Source organism: Talpa europaea (genome assembly GCF_964194135.1).
Source record: "Talpa europaea genome assembly, chromosome: 11".
Taxonomy (NCBI): Eukaryota; Metazoa; Chordata; class Mammalia; order Eulipotyphla; family Talpidae; genus Talpa; species Talpa europaea.
Window position 1 is genome coordinate 22,579,034 of NC_140078.1, and position 21,266 is coordinate 22,600,299.

A 21,266-nucleotide genomic window follows, 5' to 3' on the forward strand; every position below is an offset into this window, starting at 1 on the left:
TCTGGCTCTGGTGAATTCTCTCACAAAAAAAAAAAAAAAGAGGGCTTTGGAGGAACTTAACACCGTTTCTAAAGATGGAGCCTTACTGACCTCCCAGGAGCTCAGATGCACTCTGAATTATTCTATTCCAATGATGGCCAAGGTGGGTTTTTTTGTGGTTTTTTTTCCCCCTGAAAATACTTTTATATTAGAAACAAGATCATTCTGTTGCCACTAGGCTTTGCATAGATTGAAAAACAGCAGTCCAGAGAAGAAAATGTGATCACCAGCTGTTTCTCAGTAATAGTTGTTATGACTTATGACTACAGGCTCTTTGAATCATCGCTGTCCAATAGAAAAACAATGGAAGACACAAACATGCAATTAACATTTTCTACTAAACGCATTAAAAAAGTAAAAAGAGTAAAAAGAGGGGCCTCCCTGGTGGCGCAAGGGGTTAAGCACCGCACTATCAAGCAATCCGCAGCCTCAGAAGCACGAGTTCGATCCCCAGCTGGCCAGGGAGCAACCCACATGGTGAGGCAGATCTCTTCTGTCCTGCCTGCCCCACTGCTCCCCTCAGCAGTGTATTTCAGTCAGTTTGCCTGTTCTGCTACCAGCTCTGTCTCTGGTGAATCCTCTCACACCCTCCCAACTCTGGCCTGTACCCCAGCTCTTGTATGCATAAATAAATAAATCTTTTTTAAAAAAAAGTAAAAAGAAATGTGTGAAATTAACTTTATATTTTATTTGTATTCAAACTATCACTGCAATGGGTAATCAAGGGAAGTCTTAGAAACCCGGTGTTATTTGATTTACAAGTAGGGCACATTTCAGTCAGGACTAGCTATATTCAAGCCCTCAGTAACCACATGTAATGGGTATGGTGCCTCAGTTTCCTTAGCCACAGCATGATAAAATGAATATAAAATGGCCTAGGTGATCTGATGGTGCGATTGAATCTGCGTACTCCGCCCCGCCCAGGGGGCATGCTATAAATCTTGGGTCTTTCTTCTCCCCGCACCGCCCTCCCTCAAGTCTCCTCCCCTTTCCCCGCCCCCTTCTGGCTCTGGGCGGAAGCGGTACTGTCGCGAAAGCAGCGCGCTTTACGGTAACGCTGCGCTTTACCGCAGTGTGTCTGGCTCGCGCGTCGAGCGCACTTTTACCTCATTGGCTCTGAGGCCTCGCTCGGGACGCTTTACGGCAGTGTGTCTGGAGCCACTGCTGGAGGTCCCGCGATTTGGGCGTGAGTGCCGGGAACTGTGTTGCCGGTGTTGACTGGGCCTGCAATCATGGACGTGGGCGAACTTCTGAGCTACCAGGTATGAAGATCGGGGAGGGCCGGGAGGCCGTCCCCTCTCCCGAACAGGAGTCATAGGGCCAGAGCCCCTTCATCTCACCTCCTTTAACCTCTTTGGCCGTGGCCCCTTCTCTTGCCACGGGGTCTGCGCCTCTTGTCACTTCGCTTCACTCCCCCGAGGCTTTCCAGTACTCTTTCTTTTCGGTCCTTCTGAAGATCTGAGTCTCGTCACTGCTCAGCTGAAACCTGGGCCCTTTTTCATTCCACCTTGCGGCCCGGCTCCCTTTTACTCCCCCCACCATGGGGCTTGGCTACTTTCTGCTCTTCGAAGGCGCCACACTATCCTGTTTTCACAACCAGCCCCGTTCAGCGCTCTTCTCCCCCGCTCGTTGAGCTCCTTGAGTTTATGACTGTGGGAGAGCACTGACTTCTAGCATTTGAGCACCAGCTCCTCCACTGACTGGCTGTGTAGTTTTGGACAAATCATTTCCCCCATTGAACCTCAGTTTTTGTATGTGTAAAATGAAGAAAGTAATACCTACCTAGTAGGGTTGTTTGAGGAGTAGAGCAACTGGTGTAAAAACTGATTTTAACATGTTGAGAACTATGCCCATGTTTTCACGCATGTAGAAAGTTGCACCATGTTCCAGACATCTCCCAGTAACAGCAGTTGTTGGGAGATGTTTGGAATTCTAGCATGGGATGTGTCTTAGCACTCCGAATTTCTTGCCAAGGGGACTTTGAGGAAATGGTGGCCCAGAAGACAGAAAGAACTTGTCCAATGTGAACAAATAAGAGCTGAGATTAAAGCTCACTGATCCTGGCTCCTAACCCCACACTCTCTTGCTTTTGACTTTCTAAAGAAGCTCCTTGTGAGAGGCTGTAGAACTGCACTGTCCAGTATGGTAGCCGCTAGCCTCTTCCAGCTGTTGAACACTTGAAATGGGACTAGACTGAACTGAGAAGTACTGTCAATAAAAAATAACACTGGATTTTAAAAAGTATTTAAAAAGTAAAATTTTATGTTTATTACTTATATATTGATTAAATAATCACTATGGGGAATGGGTATGTAAGACATTTAAAATAAAAATTTCTTTCTGTTGACTTGTAAATGTAGCTACTGGCCTTTTAATTTGGCCACTTAATGTACATATACAGCAGGCCTCATATTTGGACAGCTCTACGGCAGAGAACAGGTAATTATGAGCCATGATTCCTATGTTGCTTGGGATCTCTGTTTTACTCTCTCTGGCTGCTACTTAACTTTTCTATACCTTAGTTTCTCATCTGTAAGTGGGACAGTGATGGTACCTACTGTTGTGAAATGTGAAGTGCTTAGACCAATGTCAAAGTGTAAACGTTAAATAAATGTTAGCAATTTATGCCACTCTTTCAGCCAATGTAGAAAGAGCGACCTTGGACATGCAGAATTCTGGGAAAGAACTTGTAAGCAATAGTGAGATATGAAGTCAAGAGATTTCTCTTGAATCTGAAAGAAGAAAGGAAGTAGAGTTGTTGAATGAGTGTCTACATGCTTGTTTGGGAGCGGTGGGATAGCTAGTCCATTGACTCAAACTATGAATACTGGAAGAACTTCATTCATTTGTTCAAGAACTATTTATCACACTACTGTGCACTGCATCCACTAACTATACAACTTTAAACAAAACAGACAGGGTTCTTGCTTTTGTGGAGCTTATAGTCTGGTGAGAAAGTAAGATAATGAGTAAACAAGAAATTCAGATTGTGATAAGTGCTTAGAAGGATTTGCAGGTTATATTATAAAATATGTGCTGTTTGGTATGGCCACTAATAGGCACATTGACTGTTGAACATTTGAAATATGACTGGTTCAAATTGAGATCTGCTTATATAAAATATACATTGGATTTCCAAAATTTAGTATAAAAAAGAATTTAAAATACATTTTATGATGATTGCATGTTGAAATGATAAACAGGATTTTTGATTTAAAGAAAATATATTAATATCAGCTGTTAAAAGGTTTTTAAATGTGGCTTCTAGAAAATTTAAAGTTATATATGTGGCTTGTTTGTGTCTTCCAATATATTTTTATTGGACAGCAATCACCCCTGAGAGCGGGAGACAGGACTTAGTATTTTAGATTATATAGTCTGAGAAGGACTTTCTAAGGAATGGACATTAAAGCACTGAAGGTTAAGAAGGAAGTAGTCATGTAAAAAGGACAGAATGATCAAGGTAGAGGGAACAGCAAGTACATAGGCTACGAGGTGTGATCTGCCCTCACCTGTTAGAGGATCGGAAAGAGCACTGATGTAGGGGGAATATGGTGGGTAAGCAGGAGTTTGATAGATGATCATTGTTGGAGATGTAGGCAGATGACAGACATGTAGACCTTCCCTTGGGCCATGATAAGGAGTTTGAATTTTATTTTGAGAGATGTTATATGTAAGTCAGCCAATTTGTTTACAGATAAAAAGTGAACCCCATTCTGGTAAAGGGACTTCTCTGAGGTAGTGGACCAAGGAAGAGGCAGGGTTGAAACTGACACGGACGAACTGGGAACCATGGCCAGAGGAATGAAGAATGAACCCCTGAGCCACTCACAGTGAGCAAAGCCAAAGAATTTTATTAAAGAAACAGGCTGGTTCCTGCCAGCAGCCAGTAGGCCTGAGATTTATACAAGGATAGGTCAGAGGCAAAACAGCTCCCACAAGGGAGGGGTCCCAAAGGAGGGCTGCTCTTCAGTGACAGTCACATCATGGTTTTTGTAACAGTACTCAGGTTTTGAATCTAGGAGTTGTGTTGATCAAGTAGTTTCTTCATTTGGTGATTTGGGGCTTTCATCCTAATATGCTTTTGATACTGTGTTTTGAGACTGTTCTCCTGCTAAGAGATGTTCTGATATTTCCCTCCTGTTAAGTCTTCCCCAGCTGGTCAAGGTCTCAAAACCAGAAGCCTAATCTTATTTCCAGTTCTACTCATTCCCTCAGGCACCAGTCATGCCATTTACTTCTGTAAAATCAATGTCTATGCCTCCTCTTCCTGTTCATCATCAAATGCCCCCATCTTCTTGTGGAAAGTCATGAGAATCCTGAGTTAATGGATGCAAAATCTCTTCAAAAACAGTGACAAAATCTCTTCAAAAACAGTGTATGTGTACACACACATACACACACACACACGTGTATATATATGAAAGATCCATTAATTAGCTGTATCATCTCCCTAAATCCTTAATTACAACCCACTGAGGAAGGTACTATTTTTAATCCCTGTTGTACAGTTGAGGGAACTGAGGTATAAAAAATGCCTACCTCATAGCTGGAACTCTTTACCCCTATACTGTACTGCCTGCCTGCTGTGCCAGATGCTGAGCTAAGTTCTTTCTATCTGAGATTAAGACTTTCAAATAAGTTTTTTTGATTCTCAAAGTGCCCTTTGAGGAGGGGGGCATACTTACCAATATTTTGTAGAAAAGGAAACTCAAGCAAGAGAGGTCAGTTATCTGCCCAGTAAGGAACAGAATAGAAATGGAACAAGTCAGTACCCAAATCTAGTTTTCTGCTTTGTTTTCAGAGTTTTAAAAAACTTAAAAAATTGAAGTATAGTACACACATAGAAAAATGCATAAATCTTAAGTGCTTTGACTATGGTTATCATTTACAGAGTAGACTCAGTATGACTCAGTGTGACCACTACAGTTCTTTTTTTTTTAGTGACATGCAGCAACAAAGTTGTCTGTTTTGAACATTTCCATCCTCAGAGTAATCCTGTGGGACCTTAGAAATTTGCATTTCTAACAAGATCCCAGTGATGCTGAAGCTGCTGGTCTAGGGATCAAACTTTGCAGTTTTCCCGCTCAACTTATGCTTTTTGCTTGCTCTCCAAGATATTGAGAGCAAATCACTTAATCTTTCTGGGCCTCAGTTTCCTCATATGCCTAATGAGGGGATTAAATAAGTCTCTCTGAGGCCCTTTGAGCCTTAAAATTCTGTGGTACTAATTATTTAGGCCAAGAGCTCCAGGGATTTCAAGAGATAAAAGAAGCTTGATGTAGTAGAAAGAATTGGGCCTGAAAATCTGGGAAATTTGAGTTTTAATCCTATCTTTATCATTACTTATGACAGTGACTCAGGACAAGTCACTTCCCCTCTTTGTACATAATTTTTTATCACCTCTAAAGTGAAGGAATTGGGCTCTGTGACTTCTGGTTTTTTCCTAATATTCAGAAACTAAAGTAAGGAAATATGTACTGTCAAGAAATATTTATTAAAAGTGTAACATTTTGGGGGTGCTTACTAAATTTCCTTTTGGGCTAACTTGATGGGAAGACTCTAATTTTCTGCTGAGATTGTTTCTTCTAGTAATAAAGTTAGGCAGCAAGTACTGCAATATATGTCTTAAATCCTTGACATATGTTAACTATTCATTTGAGAAGACAGGAGAATTACAATGTGGACAGGAGTGGTAGAAAAAGTCTTGAAGAAGAAACCAGTTATGTTCCCAGTATGGAAATGTACTTTTTTTGATGCCTCCAGGCTTAGACATCTCATCAAAAAATGTGCCCAGCAGTTCCTTGGCTGAGAAGTTTCTGCTGCATAGGCGCGGATATGAACTCCAGGGCATTCTCATTAATACTAATTCCACAGATGTCTGGAAAAAGTTCTTACCTCTGAAGTTTTGCAATAAGAAATTTACATTTAGTGCAACTTGGCTCTGAGGGAATGACTTCCTTTGTGACATGAGAATTATTCTCTTTGAGGCAGATTGGGGTCAGGGACCCTTGGCTTGCAGTATGACAGACACCCACTCCTTCTGTCACCTATCAGTAACATCATAGTGTATTCTTGGATTGCAGGGACTTATAAGAATTTGTAATCTTGCTCCTTTCCCCTTATTTCTACCTTTTGAAATAAAAAGCTTTAATGACAGTAAACTGACAGGAAAAATTTAAAAAAAGTATTTGAGAAAAGGAAACTACTCTCCTAGTCCAATAACCATATTCCCATGATTGGTACGTATTTTGCATGACTATAATCATTGTATAGATACTGTTTTATGTTTTTAATTTAGTATTACCAGAAATATTTTTTGTTTCTGCATAGTTTCATGTTGTTTTTTTAACATTTGCCTACTTTTTGCTCAGGTGATAGACCATTTATTCCTAAATTATTTCTTTATAATTGAGTATTTAGGTAGTTTCTGGACTTTTGTTCTTGAAGATAATATTGCAGTGAGCTCATTCGTGTGGGTTTTTTTCCTTCCCATCTGTGGTTAGTAGTTATTATATACCATCTCCTGTGCTAAGTATTGCAGATACTAAAATTAAAACATGACCCTGGACCTTCAAGAATTAATTTAAGGAGGCAGACATTTCAACAACTAAGTCTGGGTGATGAAGGAGGCTGAGAGAGCCGTTCTTGACTAGGATTAGTTTGAGAAAAAGCGTGGGATTGAAATGTTCATTCAGAGCATTGAGGAGATGGAGGGGAAAGGCAGGTGAGGATGGAGTTGCTCCAGTGCATATATGTTAAACAATATGTAATGCTCACGTGGAATAATTCCTTTATCAGTTTACCTTGCTAACGGCATATCTACTCCAGTTTTACTGCAGTCTTGATGCTCCTGGCTGTCATAATTTAATAGTATCCTTGTTAAGCATTTTTTTCATTGTGTGTATTTGTCCTTTGTATTGTTGTCATTTATGTCTTTCTCTTAAGGTAGTAGTTGTAGTTTGTTTATTGTATTGGTGTGTGTATAAGAAGCATTATTGGAGGGCCTCCCCGGTGGCGCAACGATTGAGTGCTGGGTTGCGAGGCTGCCCGCAGCCTCTGCAGCGCCGGTTCGATCCCCAGCCGCCGGGCGAGGGTCCCACATGGCGCGCAGACCTCTCCTGCCACTCACTGCTCCCCTCAGCAGTGTACTTCGGTCCTTCTGCCTGTTCTGCTCCCTGCTCTGGCTCTGGTGAATTCTCTTACCCTCCCGCACTTCTGACTGTATCCAGTGCTTGTATAAATAAATAAATCTTTAAAAAAATAATAATAATAAATAAAATCTTTAAAAAAAAAAGAAGCGTTATTGGAAACTTGAATACTTCTGTTCAAATATATCTTTTATTCTGGTGGCCCCATTTTACCTATAACCCTGAGAATAACATCCATATTATAATGTGCTTTTATAGTGTCATGAAGTGGGTTCTATTTGCATGACAGTTTAGAGTAGTGCCTTTTGAAGTTACTTTTTGTTAGTAGTGGGATTATAAATGAAAGTAAATAACAGAGTTCCATTTCAGGGTGTTTTCTGAATCGTCTGAGTGATTTTTTTCTTAAGTTAATTTATTCCCTTTGAGGCCTCCTTATGTCTCTCCTCCGGTGTATTCTTCTCATTCTCACCACTTACATTGGCCTGTGAACTTAGAGGCAGGGACCAGCACCATCTTACCCGTAATTGATGCCTAATAAATAGTTTAATGATTAAATGAATGAGCCAGTGGGTACCTTCAAAAATGCTCTAGTTGCTCCCACTTTAGGAAAGCTTTTGTTTTAATATCTTGTTTGTCTGCTGGTATCACTGCTTCAACATTAGGCTTCAAGAAAGTTTGATTTCAATTTGTTGCTTATTTTCTGAATTGTTCCTCCTTTTCTTTGTCACTTCTTGCTACAAACCCTATATTCATTTTAACTTTTTATTTTGAACCAATTTTAAACTTAGAGAAAATTTACCAAAAGAGTAAAGACAGTTTCCGTATACTCCTCACCTGGCATCCGCTAAAGTTAACATCTTATATAACCATATAGTACAGTGAGCAAAACTAGGAAATTAACTTTCATGTACCAGTAACTACAGGCTTAATTCAGATTTCAGCAGCTTTTCCATTATATCCTTTTTCTGTTTAAGGATTCTGCCCAATTGTCATGCTTCCTTATCATTTATGATCTTGACATTTTTGAAGATTACCGGTCAGTTACTTTGTAGTATGTAAAATCTATATTCTTAAAGGTTGCCCATGCCCTTTTTGCCAGTGGTTTTTTTTTTTTTTTTTTTAAGATTTATTTATTTATTTATACAAGCAGTGGGTACAGTCAGAAGTGCAGGAGGGTGAGAGAATTCACCAGAGCCAGAGCGGGGAGCAGAACAGGCAGAAGGACCGAAGTACACTGCTGAGGGGAGCAGCGGGCGGCAGGAGAGGTCTGCGCGCCATGTGGGACCCTCCTCCAGTGGCCGGGGAGCAGCCGGGGATCGAACCGGCACCACAGAGGCTGCGGGCAGCTTCGCAACCCAGCGCTCAACCACTGCGCCACCGGGGAGGCCCGCCAGTGATTTTCTTGAGCTTCATTATTCTTGACCCTTCACTAGAATTTGATTCTCTAACCCTGTTCCTAATTTTTTCAGAACTTATCCATTCTTCTATCTTTCCATACTTTTATGTAGACAACTCTTATTAGCTCATTAGCCCTGATTCAGGTTTCATGTAGCTACTGAATGTTTAGGCAAGATGTCCTGGTATCCCATAATTTTCTGCATCTCTGTGCCTACCCCCTGTCCCCTAATTTTATATTTTAATCAGGGGTGTTGCTGTTCAACAGACTTAAAAGAAGCCTTGGAGCTATTTCTCAAAGCTGAAAGGGCTCAGACATGAAAGCCAAATTTCTTTTCCTCATGGATCATATAAGCTCGTGAGCAGAGGGCTAGCTCCTCAAGAGGATGTTAGGATCTGAAAGTGAGTAAGTCACAGTTCTTACTTGCATGGAGCTTGCAGTCTAATGGGTGCATCCTGCAAATCTGAAAACTGGCCCAACTACAGAGTCAGTGTGTTAGGGGGAAATGATGTCCTGAGTTAATCCCATACAGGCTTTGTGGACCCCACCCCCACTCCAGACTAAAGCCATCAAGACATTGGGAAAGACAAATCCCATCACCACCAAGGGAGGGTGGCTGGGACCTGAGGGTGGAGTTGGGCAGCCAGGTTGGATATAAAAACCAAACACGTGGGCCTTGGGCTCTCTGGCTCACGATCGCTCACCTCCTGGCTTCACCGCTCCTGGCTGGCGGCCAACTCTGAGAGCGCCATTTTGGGATTCCTGATGGGCGGATTGGGTAGGACTCATTTAAAACTTTGTCTCCCACTTTTTCTCCCAGAGCTGTACATTTCCTCATTTCCCCTTCCCTTGTAAATAAACCTTTTATTAACCTTTCGCGTGTGCCTGCAGTAGAGCATTGATAAGTCCTTTTAAGCACGCGGGAGAGGACCCACAGTCAGGCACCCCGTTTTGTATCGGGGTTGCTCTACAACAAGTGCTGCTGCAGAGCCATGGACAAGAGGTGGTAGTGCAGAGGCAGGGGCAGCTCTGCCAGCGGGGAGTTGGGAAGGCTTTGCAGAGTTGCTTCTTCAAGAGTCTTCTCTGCATCCGTTCCTTTCTGTTTCAACTGCCACTACCTTTGTTTAGACTCTTGGTGCTTTGTCAAATTGTTATAGGGCAGCCCCGATATTGAACGGGTTGCCTGGCTGTGGGTCCTCACCCGCGCGCTTAAAAGGGACTTATTAATACTCCACTACAGGCATACACAAAAAGTTAATAAAAGGTTTATTTACAAGGGAAAAGGAAATAAGGAAAATGTACAACTCAGGGAGAAAATAGGGAAATAAAGTCTTTAATGCGTCCTACCCTATTCGCTGACCTGAAAACCCAAAGTCACTCTCAGAGCTGGCCTGACGCTGCAAGCTGGCGGAGAGCCAAAATGGCGGGACCCTCCAAAGCCCATGTGTCTGGCTTTATACCAACCTGGCTGCTTAACCCCACCCTCAGGTCCCAGCCACCTTCCCTTTGGTGGTGATGGGATTTGGAGTTCCCAGTGTCTTTGGCTTTGGCCTGGAGTGGGGGTGGAGTCCACAAAGCCTGTATGGGATTAGCTTTAGGACATCCTTTTCCCCCCTAACAAAATAAGTAATCTTCTAGTTGATCTTTTTATCTTTGTGGATCTCATACTAACTTTGTGAGTGTGGGTTTTTTCCCTCCATAGGCCATCTCTTCTCCAGTCATAGATTCAGTCCTACCTGTTTCAGCTTCCTTGGAGACAGCTCCCTCAGAGAAGGGTGTTACCGAGATACCTAATTTTGGTGGTCATCTTGAGGAAGACTGCCATACCTTTCCTCAGTCTTTTACCAAGTGTCATTGTTTATATTGGAGATTGAATTACAAGTCTTATTAGCCCAATAGAACAGTTTTCATATGTTAAAACGACTACATTGGAGAATGTGGATGGTTCAGAATAGCTTGCCAGCACTGATGAAGAAAATAAAGAGCGTGCCTTTCTGAGTGCCCCCAGTAGACATGTTTTAATGTTTTGGGGGTAGTGGGTGAACATAAACAGTGGGTCAGAGTGCCTGTGTTTGAATCCCACTTCTGCTCTTTGCTAGCTGTGTGACCTTGGGTCAGTTAATTAACCTCTTTAAACCTCAAGTCTTTACCTTTCAGATGGAGATTATGTAATAGTGTCTATCTCAGTTCCCATTGGCCTTTAAATAATCTCCACTTTTATTTTTAAAAAACACAACATTGAATAAGACAATGTAGGTAGTGCTATGTAGTATTGTGTCTGACACACAGTAAGTACTCTGAGTGTTACCTGTTAATTTTACTAATATAATTACAAACAACACACATGCACCAGAAAAAGAAAAAGATGTTTTTCTTGAATTCTACAAAGCTGCCTCAGTGTTCCCAAGGTCATTGCTTGGAGATTAAGGTTTAGAATGTTATAAAATGAAATGAGAACTGTTTATCACCCACACATGCCAGAGTATAGAACTGTTCTCAATAGATTAAGGCACAGCCCTATTCTACTGCAGTTAGCAGTCATTGATATCAAGAACTGTGTCATCAATACAGTAATTCTTTTCCTCAGGTCTTTTTAATATTACTAAGATATCTCAGTTTTCCTCTTTGCTTGTGCCAGGAGTCATTTACAAATTACTTTCTTTTTTCTTTTTTTTCCCCTTTTCCTCAGGTTCCTGAGGCAATGGTTGGTTTGGTTTGACTCTTGATTAACTGTCGAGAACTTAGAATTGGGAGAAGGTGGAAGTAGTGTTTTGACACTGCTATTACTTTCTTCAAGGTCAGCCATTTGGCTTTAGTACAGATTTTCTCCTGCTATCCAAAAGCAGAAAACTCCTGTTTGGTATGATTTGGTAAATTATTTTGGGGTCTGGGAATAACATTACCATTAATTTATATGGACATATTTTGAGCATTCCTAGACTCAAAAAATAACCTAATAAATCATACCAAATATAAATATTATACTTTTAGGGAGTATGGGAAAACTGCATTTCAGCTGACTAGTTTAAAACAATTTTCTTTTTTGTAGAGGTCTAGTAGTGTCTGATCTGCACCTTTCGTACCCTAGCTCCATTGTGGGTTGGTAAATAGAAACTGGATAACTTTCGTTCTGAGTTCAGTGAAAGACCTAGTGAGACTCCCACAGTGCATTGTCGTCTCAACTTATTTTAGATTATCAGTTGCTTGTGAGCAGAATATTTATTTTGACTCCATCAACATCCCTTCAACTACCGTGCAGTGTTCAAAATCATTGAAAAGAGAAGGATTTGACATCAAGTTTGAAGTAGTCATGTGTCTGCCTATATTTCAAAGGCAGGTATGATTGAGCATCAAAGAGCTTATTTTTAATTCATATGTTCATTCTGTTAATACATAAAATTGAGGATTGATTTTTACATTTTTTTGTTTGATATTCCCCCAAATTAAGAGTAACTGTGTTTAAAATTATTTTTGGGATCTTTAATAGACTTAAATACATCAGTCCTCTTGTGTATCTGGTTATAATGCTATTTGTATTTTTTACAACATAGCTTAAAAAGAAGAGAAGTGTAGCTACAGTATGTCATGTTATCATTTATCAGCCTCTTTGAACATTAGTGCTCCCATAGGAACTGCTAATGGCTTCTCTTATTAATGATAAGGGAAATTTGAGCATTGGCAAAGAAGCTCAAGTATGAAGTGGGAGTTCTGGCCAGGAGTAACTGTTGGGCAGGGAAACATAGGATGCCAAGGAATCAACAGAATGCTGAAACTCGACAGTAAAGGAAAGAAAAAGACATTACCGTTGATGAATTGGGGGTTATAGACAAAAGAAACCCATAATGAAGTTACTTTTTTAAAAAGGTGAAAACAGGGTATATTGAATTGTTCTAAGTCCTCATTTCTCTGGAGTCTTTGGAAAATGTGGTCTTCCTCATAAGCACATTTTCCATTTAACTAACCTTATAAGTGGAGCCAGCGTGCTAGAACAAGAAGGACCTAGCAATAATCTATTCAACCTCCTCTTCACAGAAGGGAGAAGCCAGAACAGAAGGAAAGTGACTTGCCTCAGGATTCCAACTTCTTGGTGATAAACTATTTAAAGTACTTCCAACTACTTGGTGATAGGGTTCAGAGCAGCACCTTTTCCATGATCATGCGCGCTCCTCCTTTACATATTCAAAATTTGTAATTTTTATCATTTAGTATGGAGTTCTTTTAAAAGCATACACATTCTTGCCTTTCCCAGTAGGTTTCACTGTTGTCTCAGGATCATTACAAACACATATTAATTGTGCCCAGATTCTATCATGATTTTTTGAGGTGTAGAAGGCTTATAGTCCTGCACTAAAACAGTGGAGTATTAGATTTTCAGTTCTTGTGCCTACTTTTAGTAGTTTTTCTCCCTTCTCGTTGGTGTCAGCTACCACTCATTAGTGTTACTGTTTCTTTGAAGGGATTCTGTCTAACCTGAGGCCCCTTCTTGGCTTCATTTAATAGTGTCATGAAAAGCTAGGGAGGTTGGATGGAAGAGGCATTAATATTCTTGGTCATTGGATGAACTGTAAAACTTTAGGGCTCTTCTATTAGATGCTAAAGACTGTAAGTACTAGAAATCATGTTACTATAACTTCTCATTTTTCATCTAGCATTTCCTTTAGCATCTCTTTGTTCACCACTACCATCTTGAGTACTAATGGAAACATCGGTTGGTTCTTTGTATCTGAGTAATTATTGTTGTCCACCAATAATGAGTCTTTTGAGAGAAACTAGTAATCACAAATAAGAACTTATCCTGGTCTTCTGTGAGGTGCCTCTTTCTTTAAAGATAAGAGTCTTTCTGGAGGAGAGCCATTTACCTGTCTGATTGTCTTGACCTTATATCTGTATCTTTAAGCTATAGTCTTATATTCAAACACACATCCACCAGCTAATGAAAGCTAGATTGTAGCAATCACTGGAGATCCTATGTGCTTGTTCTTCACCAGTACATGCCTGTCTCCAGTTCCTGTCATGTGCTTGGCTCTTGACTCTATCTCTAATTTCTCCTATCTCTATCTCCTTATCTCTTATCTCTTCTTTCTCCCTACATTTATTGCTTATGCACTCATGCTTGTGCACGTGCACACACATGATTTCTCTTAGACTTAGTATGTGCATCTGTTCTCTGGCTCCCAACTTCTGTTGCACTCATAAGGATTCTGGACTGAAACTGCCTCATATAATCTTCAAATAGTGGACTCTACTCTCCTGGACCTTTAAGACCAACTTTTGAACTCATCCTACTGAGTTTCAACATTGCCAATTCATCTGATTCTCCTGTGAAAGGACATTTTGGGCAAGATCCTACCCAAGAATGTTTGCATTTTTTCCATTTCTGCACTTTAAGCATTTGTGTGTTTTCCATCTTGGTCTTATCTCCCTTTGCTGTTGTTTCCTACTTAGGGGTTGGTGAAGAACCAACCAGTGTTTCCAGGGCATTGTGACACATGCTCATAGTCATCCAGATTTTCTGAGGTTAGTAGATTTCATTTGGATCAGTGATCCATATGACCCTTTTGTTCTTTATTCAACAGATATCTATTAAATACATACTAAATCAAGAAGTATATTAGGCACTGGGAATAGAGTGATGACAAGACAGTTATCACTGTCTTGAACTTAAATGCAGGGAAGGCAAGACAGACAACAAACAAGAAAAGCAAATACAAATAAATAAGAACACCTAAATAAGAAAACGAAATAATTTCCAAGGGGGAAAATGTGCTGATGTGTTAGTGATGGGATAGCATCAGAAGGTTCTGGGAGATGACATTTGAGCTGAGCACTGAAGGATGAAAGATCATACCAGATGTGAGAATAACAGTGTAAGCTAAGGGGAAAAACAGTGCAAAAGCTCTCAAGTGGGAATAAACTTGTCATTTGAGGCAGTATGGCTGGAGCATGAATTGTAAGGAGGGGCAGTTGAGGTCAAAGACTGACCCGTGACCTGTGGGGAGGAGGGGAAACACTAAAATTTTAAAATTATATGTCAGTCCAGTGGGAAGCCGTTAGGGGTTTTAAGCTATGCAGCAACACAATTTGGATTATGTTTTAAATGATTACTGTATCTGGGGAATGGAGAAAAGATTCTAGGGGCTCAATCTAACCAGATAGTTATTGGGGAGGATGGTATAAGAACTCACCTTTGCTGCAGAGGGCCTCAGCTGAAGCTGTGCTCTCCTAGGATAATTGCTTTCCCGCCTAGGTTGTTTTCAGAATCTCCCAGTTCTAAATGTTTAATCTGTGCTCTGGCTTAATCAAGAAGCAGCACTCTTCCTGGTGCCAGGCTTGGCACAGAAAATGTGGCATGGTGCCTTTTGTTGAGCACCCTGGCCTGGCGAGAATGAAGAAAGCAACCCCCGGTGGACCTGAGGACAATGCAACTGACCCTCAGCACCTGGTAACTTGTAGGAAGCTTTGGAATCCATAAACTTTATGGGCTTCTGCAAAAGAGTTGCAGATGGTCTGGACTGATGATTAAATATCACTGCTGTTTTGCCCAGATCTGCTGTGGCCATTCTCTCCTTGTCTGGTTGTACATTATAGTGGGTAATTAAAGGGGCATAGCCATTTCTCCTTACTTCCAGGACATCTCTTTCAGTTGGCTTAGGGGGAAGTTTCAGTTTCTGCCAGTTGTGTAAGTGCCTGCAGTGAGCAGTGGTTGTGAATGGCTACTTTTTGTTTTCAAAATTAAAAAAAATAACATACTTAAAAAGAAGACTTCCTAATGCAAGGGAATAATTGCCTGCCTTTGCTGTCTCTGCTGATTCTCCAGTGGGAGTTCTGCCACCAGACTTGTCAGAGTTGGTTGGCAGGGACTTTTTCTCCTGAGTTAGCACACAGAGATCTGAGCGGGCAGAGATAACACAAATTAGCAATGGTACAAGCATATCTGCAGAGGAACAGATTTCCTTCTGACTAGTGTTGCCATTGGTGGGCACCACCCTAATTCTCGATGCATCTCTTACCATTGATGACAGGACTTTTCAGCATATGAAAGGAATTGCTTAAATACCACCTGAGCTGGGCAGTTTTTACAAGGCTTTAGAGTGTCACAGGCCCTCAGGCTGCTCAGCTTGCCAATGTAAAGTCACTGAATATTATCTCCCTGGCTTCTCAGTAGGGATCCTTACACCTCACACTCAGCATAATGAATTTGGGGAAATGGAAATTCTGATTTTTCTGCCTTGGTTGAAGATTTCTTCTTCCATCCCCACAGAACTTATAAGGACGCAGAAGGCTCAGTGGGGAAAAAAGAGACTGTGTCTGCCTTCTGGCTGACATGACTTGTGCCAGTGGTCGCGCGGGGATTCCATAATGAAGATTGCAAATCACTTTCCATTCTCTTGGAGTCTGTCCCATAATTAGAAGATTAAACATTTTGTTTAAATTAGTAATTTTTCCACTACCTCTGCTGTGTGCTTAAAACCACTATTAGTGCAAGATGGAGACCAGTTAACTGTCTGATACTGGGCTTCACATTCTAGATGTGATTGTCAGCAGGAGGTCGAAAAAGTCTTATTTTAATTAAAAAAGCAATTTTTAGCCATGGCTCACCTTGTGCGAGGCAGAGGCACTTCTGACATGTGAACTTTCGAGCGCATTAAGTATAGTTTTTTTTTTTTTTTTTCCAGAAATGTAGCACTGAACCTAACAGTAATATTGGGAGGTGGGTGTGCAGCTGGGCATGAAGTATTTCCTCTGTATTAATGGCAGATTTGTCGTTAATTGACAAATTGTCTCTGTGTGGGAGAAAGGGGTCACTTATAGGGATGGTATGCCCCTGATTTGAAATGAATGAAAAGCAGAGGAGCATGTAGAAATTGTCATACATCTGATGAACTAAAACAGTGTATTCTTTCTTCCTTATGTTATCCAACCAAAAGAACAAAACAAAGGGCTTGGAACTGTTGTAGAGCAACCCCGATAGAAAACGGGGTGCCTGACTGTGGGTCCTCACCCGCGCGCTTAAAAGGACTTATCAATGCTCTACTGCAGGCACACGTGAAAGGTTAATAAAAGGTTTATTTACAAGGGAAGGGGAAATGAGGAAATGTACAGCTCTGGGAGAAAAGCGGGAGACAAAGTTTTAAATGAGTCCTACCCAATCCGCCCATCAGGAATCCCAAAATGGCGCTCTCAGTGTTGGCCGCCAGCCAAGAGCGGTGAAGCCAGGAGGCAAGCGATCGCGAGCCAGAGAGAGCCCAAGGCCCACGTGTTTGGTTTTTTATATCCAACCTGGCTGCCCAACTCCACCCTCAGGTCCCAGCCACCCTCCCTTGGTGGTGATGGGATTTGTCTTTCCCAGAGTCTTGATGGCTTTAGTCTGGAGTGGGGGTGGAGTCCACAAAGCCTGTATGGGATTAACTCAGGACATCACTTCCCCCTAACAATTCTCCCCTTTCACTTATTGGAAGTATTAAAGACCACTTGGAAGTATTAAAGACTACTGAGATCCAGGCATTGAGCTCTTTGATTTATATATGTTATTTCATCTCATCCCATTTTGGGAAGTTGGTCTTATTTCCATTTTACTGATAAGGGAAGGAGCTCACAGATATTTGGTAACTTGCCCAAAGACATCCAGGAAACAGATGGTAGACTCTTTTTCTTAGTAGAAGACTCTGGTAGATGAAGGTAACTTAAAAAGAGAAATTTTCCCAGAGAGAGTAGAACGGTACCATCAACCTACTTTGTACTTGTATCCATGCACCAGTTATCAGTCCCAGGGAGGACCCCAAACACTTCTGCCAGTTGCATCTTAGAGTTGCCAAGGAAAACAACACCGTCAAGCACTAGAGGAAACAATACTCACGTAAAGAAGAGACCTGCCAAGTTCAGCTCGAATAGTCTGTTCTGATTCCTTATAGCTAGAGGGTGCCTACCCACTCTCCCCCACCCCACTCATGCCCTCCTTGCAGAGCTGATGCAGGGCAGTTGGTCCACTACTCTCTTGCAGCAGAAGGACACTGACCTGAAAGCTAGTGGTATGTCCAAGGGCCCTTGATGTACAGTCTTGAGCAGAACAAAGAAACATTAGTTGACCCTGAAATAGGGAAAGATATTCCCACATAAGATGATACTTCTGGCCTAGGCTCTTTGGACTCCTTACCTCTTGGTAAGACGTATTCCAGGTCTGAGACCAGTCTTTTGTGAGTGAGTGGGGTTTGAAATATTGTGCATGCATGAGACTGACTTTCCCAGCTATTCTTTACTGGATTTGCTTGATTATGTCTTTCTCCCAACTGGACCGCGAGCTCCTCAAGGACAGTAAGCAGAGCAATGTCTGTTATGTAGTAATGGGAAGTTAAAGTTCCTTGTCTGAAAAAAGCAAAGAAGGAGGGATGAATGAGGGGGCTAGGGAGTGTGTGTGTGCACAGATGAAGCTATGCTTGTGAATGATAATGGCCCTCGTCATAGGGTGACACTTGCCTTAAGTGACAATAGCTCACCATTATAAAAGCCCAGTTTCGTTACTGTAGTAACCTGAGAGTTGACAGGTTGTCTCTGACTCTAAAGGTATAAATTGATTGGTCCATTTATTCACCAGAGATTTACTGCAAATCTCCTCTGGGTTGTAATTGCTGTTTTCTCTTCACCTAGCCTTGTTAGGGGAAGTACCTTACAGACACAAAAATAAGATCTAACAATAAGATCAGTTTTTATTTCATGTTGGTTGTATATAGCATTTCTAGTTGATTTTTTTCCTTAACATTTTTTAGTACTTTTTTCTGAGTTAGGCCTTTGCACATCTTATCCCACAACACTATGAAGCTTTATCCAAGAATAAAACTAAGGTTGAGACAGTGGTGACATACTAGTGACAGTAAACCTAAATGTCTGACTACTAAAGTCCATTTTCTTCACTGCTCCATGCCCCCCTATTATGGGAGTAGATCAGCATCAGTTCTAAAGACTTTTATGTTTTGTACAGGCCTGGGACATACATGCATTTCGAAAATGGAAAGTAGAGAGCTGCTGAAAGTTCACTTAAGATTAGGTAGCCTCAGGAAGCAAATCTGTCGTAAGCTTAGACACCAGTTAAAGGCAAGATGATTTCCCAGTCATGGGTTGAAGGGTATGGTGAAGAGCAGGGCTTTAGGGTTAGATTGGCCGAGTTTGAATCCCAGCTCCACTATTTTCCAGCTCTTTGACCCTAGACACTTCTCTAGGAAAGCCACCTGAGCCCTGGTTTCATCTCTCGTAGAAACAGAGAACCACATTAGCTACCTAGCTGGCTTGTATGAGGATTAAAAAGATAATGAAATGTTCACTTCCTTGTGTATAATCCGCACACAGTTGATGGTAACTCTTCTGCCACTTGGATAATCACTTGGTGAGGAAGCTGTTGGAGGAATTCTTTATGGTTTCTTTAAACCCTGTAGTTCTCTGACCTCAGTGGCTCCGAAGAAGCTCTTTGTGAGATTACATCCGACTTTACTTATTGAGGCCCATTCTGGCTTATTTATGTAGCTTTGTTTAAAAGAGAGACTGAATTCTGGGGTGTACAGGGTTTTTCAGCCAGTGTACCTCTCTCTGTTTTTGGTATGTTTACCAGGACTCAAGTTTCTAAGTAATTTCAGTCTGAGACAGTAGGATTGATGTCAGCCTGCTTTAACACAGGTGTTATAAACAAGATTAAGAGGTTGTTGAAAAGATATCAGTGGAGCTCTGGGGCTAGCTTTCTGAAGTCATTCTAAATTGACAGCTAATGGGTAGTTTGCCTTGATGGCTCTCTGAGTTGGTTGTAACTGACTAGAGATTCACCCACAGAGAAAACCTGCTTATGAAAATTCACTTTGCTTCATCAGGAAGTAAAGCTATCGTATCATAATAATGTCTGTGCATCATGCAAAAACAAAAAACAAAACGCAGTTGCTTTTGCACAGTTTTTAGATCCCTATTTTTAAGGTAGGCAGTTTTTTTTTCTTCAAAGATTTATTTATTTATGCATACAAGAGCTGGGGTACAGGCCAGAGATGCGGGGGGCGGGGGCGGTGGTGAGAGGATTCACCAGAGAGAGTGGGGAGCAGAACAGGCAGATTGACTGAAATACATTGCTGAGAGGAACAGTGGCGAGACAGGAGAGGTCTGCTGCGCCATGTGGGTTGCTCCCTGGCTTGCTGGGGATTGAACTCGCACTGCAGAGGCTGCGGACTGCTTCATATTGTGGTGCTTAACCCCTTGTGCCACCAGGGAGGCCCGGTAGGCAGTTTTTTTTATTCCATAAGCTTGCCAAGCTTCAAAGAAAACTTTGGAAGGGGGGATGGGAGGAGATGGTTTAACACAAGTGTATTATCATAGTGTTTATTTTTCATATAAGACTTTATTATTTATCTTAATTCTTGGTAGAATTTCTTCATGCCCTGAAAGGTGTGATGCATTTTTGCCTTACATAGTATTCTAGATACCATTGCTAGGAAATTGAGTATTCTAAAATGTTCTGGAAGTGAAATTATTCTTTTTAAAATCACTTTGAAATCAATTTTATTTTAGTCTCCTGAGCAAGAGTTGTGGTAGAGATAAGAGCTTATGGGGGAAATTTGTAGATGGACAAAACTCATTTACTCAGTCTACCAGAGAATTCCTTTTGATCATATTCCATGTGAGGTGGTGGTGAGCGTTGTCTTTTTGTCTAGGGAAGAAAATTTTTCTCACTCTAAGAATAACTCATATACCTTCTTTGTCTTTATTGGGAATGGAGGTTTTTGACTAACTTTAGTGGTTCTAGAAACAGTAAAACCTTTGTGTTGAGGAAAATAAAGTGCATCTGAGACTAAAGCAGACATGAAACCATCTCTTTTCATTGTTTTTGATAGACTCATCAACAGGCATGTGTTGAGACCATAACAATAGATACTTCATTCAAGTTGAGATCAGTAAATTGACACTCAAGAGGTGGAAAGTATATTATATAATCATGCTTTATTTTCAGATTCTAAAGCATTACCCATACGGTTGAAAAACAATCTTTTTAACAAGATACTCAGGGTAAAGTTTCATTTGAGTTCTGTCTTCTTTGAAATAAATATTGTAGCTGTTGTGTTATCAGGCTTATGTGGATAAGTTTTAATAGACATAATGGTAGTAACTAGTGTCCCAGGCTCCTGCCGTGAAAGCCTTTAAGGAATTAGGGAGCAACTGTGAAAGATTCAGGCTGTATACATGAATAGAAAAATTATCTCATTTATGATCTGGTTCTTACTTGTTAGGTACCTATTTTGACCTGTTAGGTTTTCTGTTTTGCCTCCTTGCCCTCCCCATCCCAAGAAATCTTCATTTTTCTCTTTTCCTATCTGTTCTACTAGTATATACCCATTCCCCTACCACTTCTGCTTGAAAGAGGAATGCAGTTTGGAGTCTCAGCTATAACCTCAGAGACAACTTAAAGAAAAAGTAATTAAAGATTTCCTTGCCCCACTTTAGATTTAATGAAACTGCCCATTGCTAAAGGCAATATTCCACTGGCTGGAGACTTTCCTGTCCACACAATTACATATAGCAGGTGAACCATGTAACTTGCAAAGCCACTGTGTAGATCTGCTAGTCGCTGAATTCGTACTCCACCCCTGGTCAACCCCTGTGATATACACTGAAAGTACCTAACCTTTGTGTCAACCTAAATAATAGAGTGAATT

General features: G+C 41.1%; 1 protein-coding gene across 1 annotated transcript in view; it reads left to right on the forward strand.

The window, feature by feature from the left end:
* Positions 1–1,271: 1,271 nt before the first annotated feature.
* The window catches only part of CTNNBL1 (catenin beta like 1), a gene marked incomplete at both ends in the record, with an annotated part of 156,565 nt that continues 136,570 nt past the window's right edge, over positions 1,272–21,266 (forward strand). Inside the window, one exon of the mRNA XM_084246932.1 lies at positions 1,272–1,301. Coding sequence (XP_084103058.1) covers positions 1,272–1,301 — 30 coding nt within the window. The remainder of the gene's footprint in view (positions 1,302–21,266) is intronic.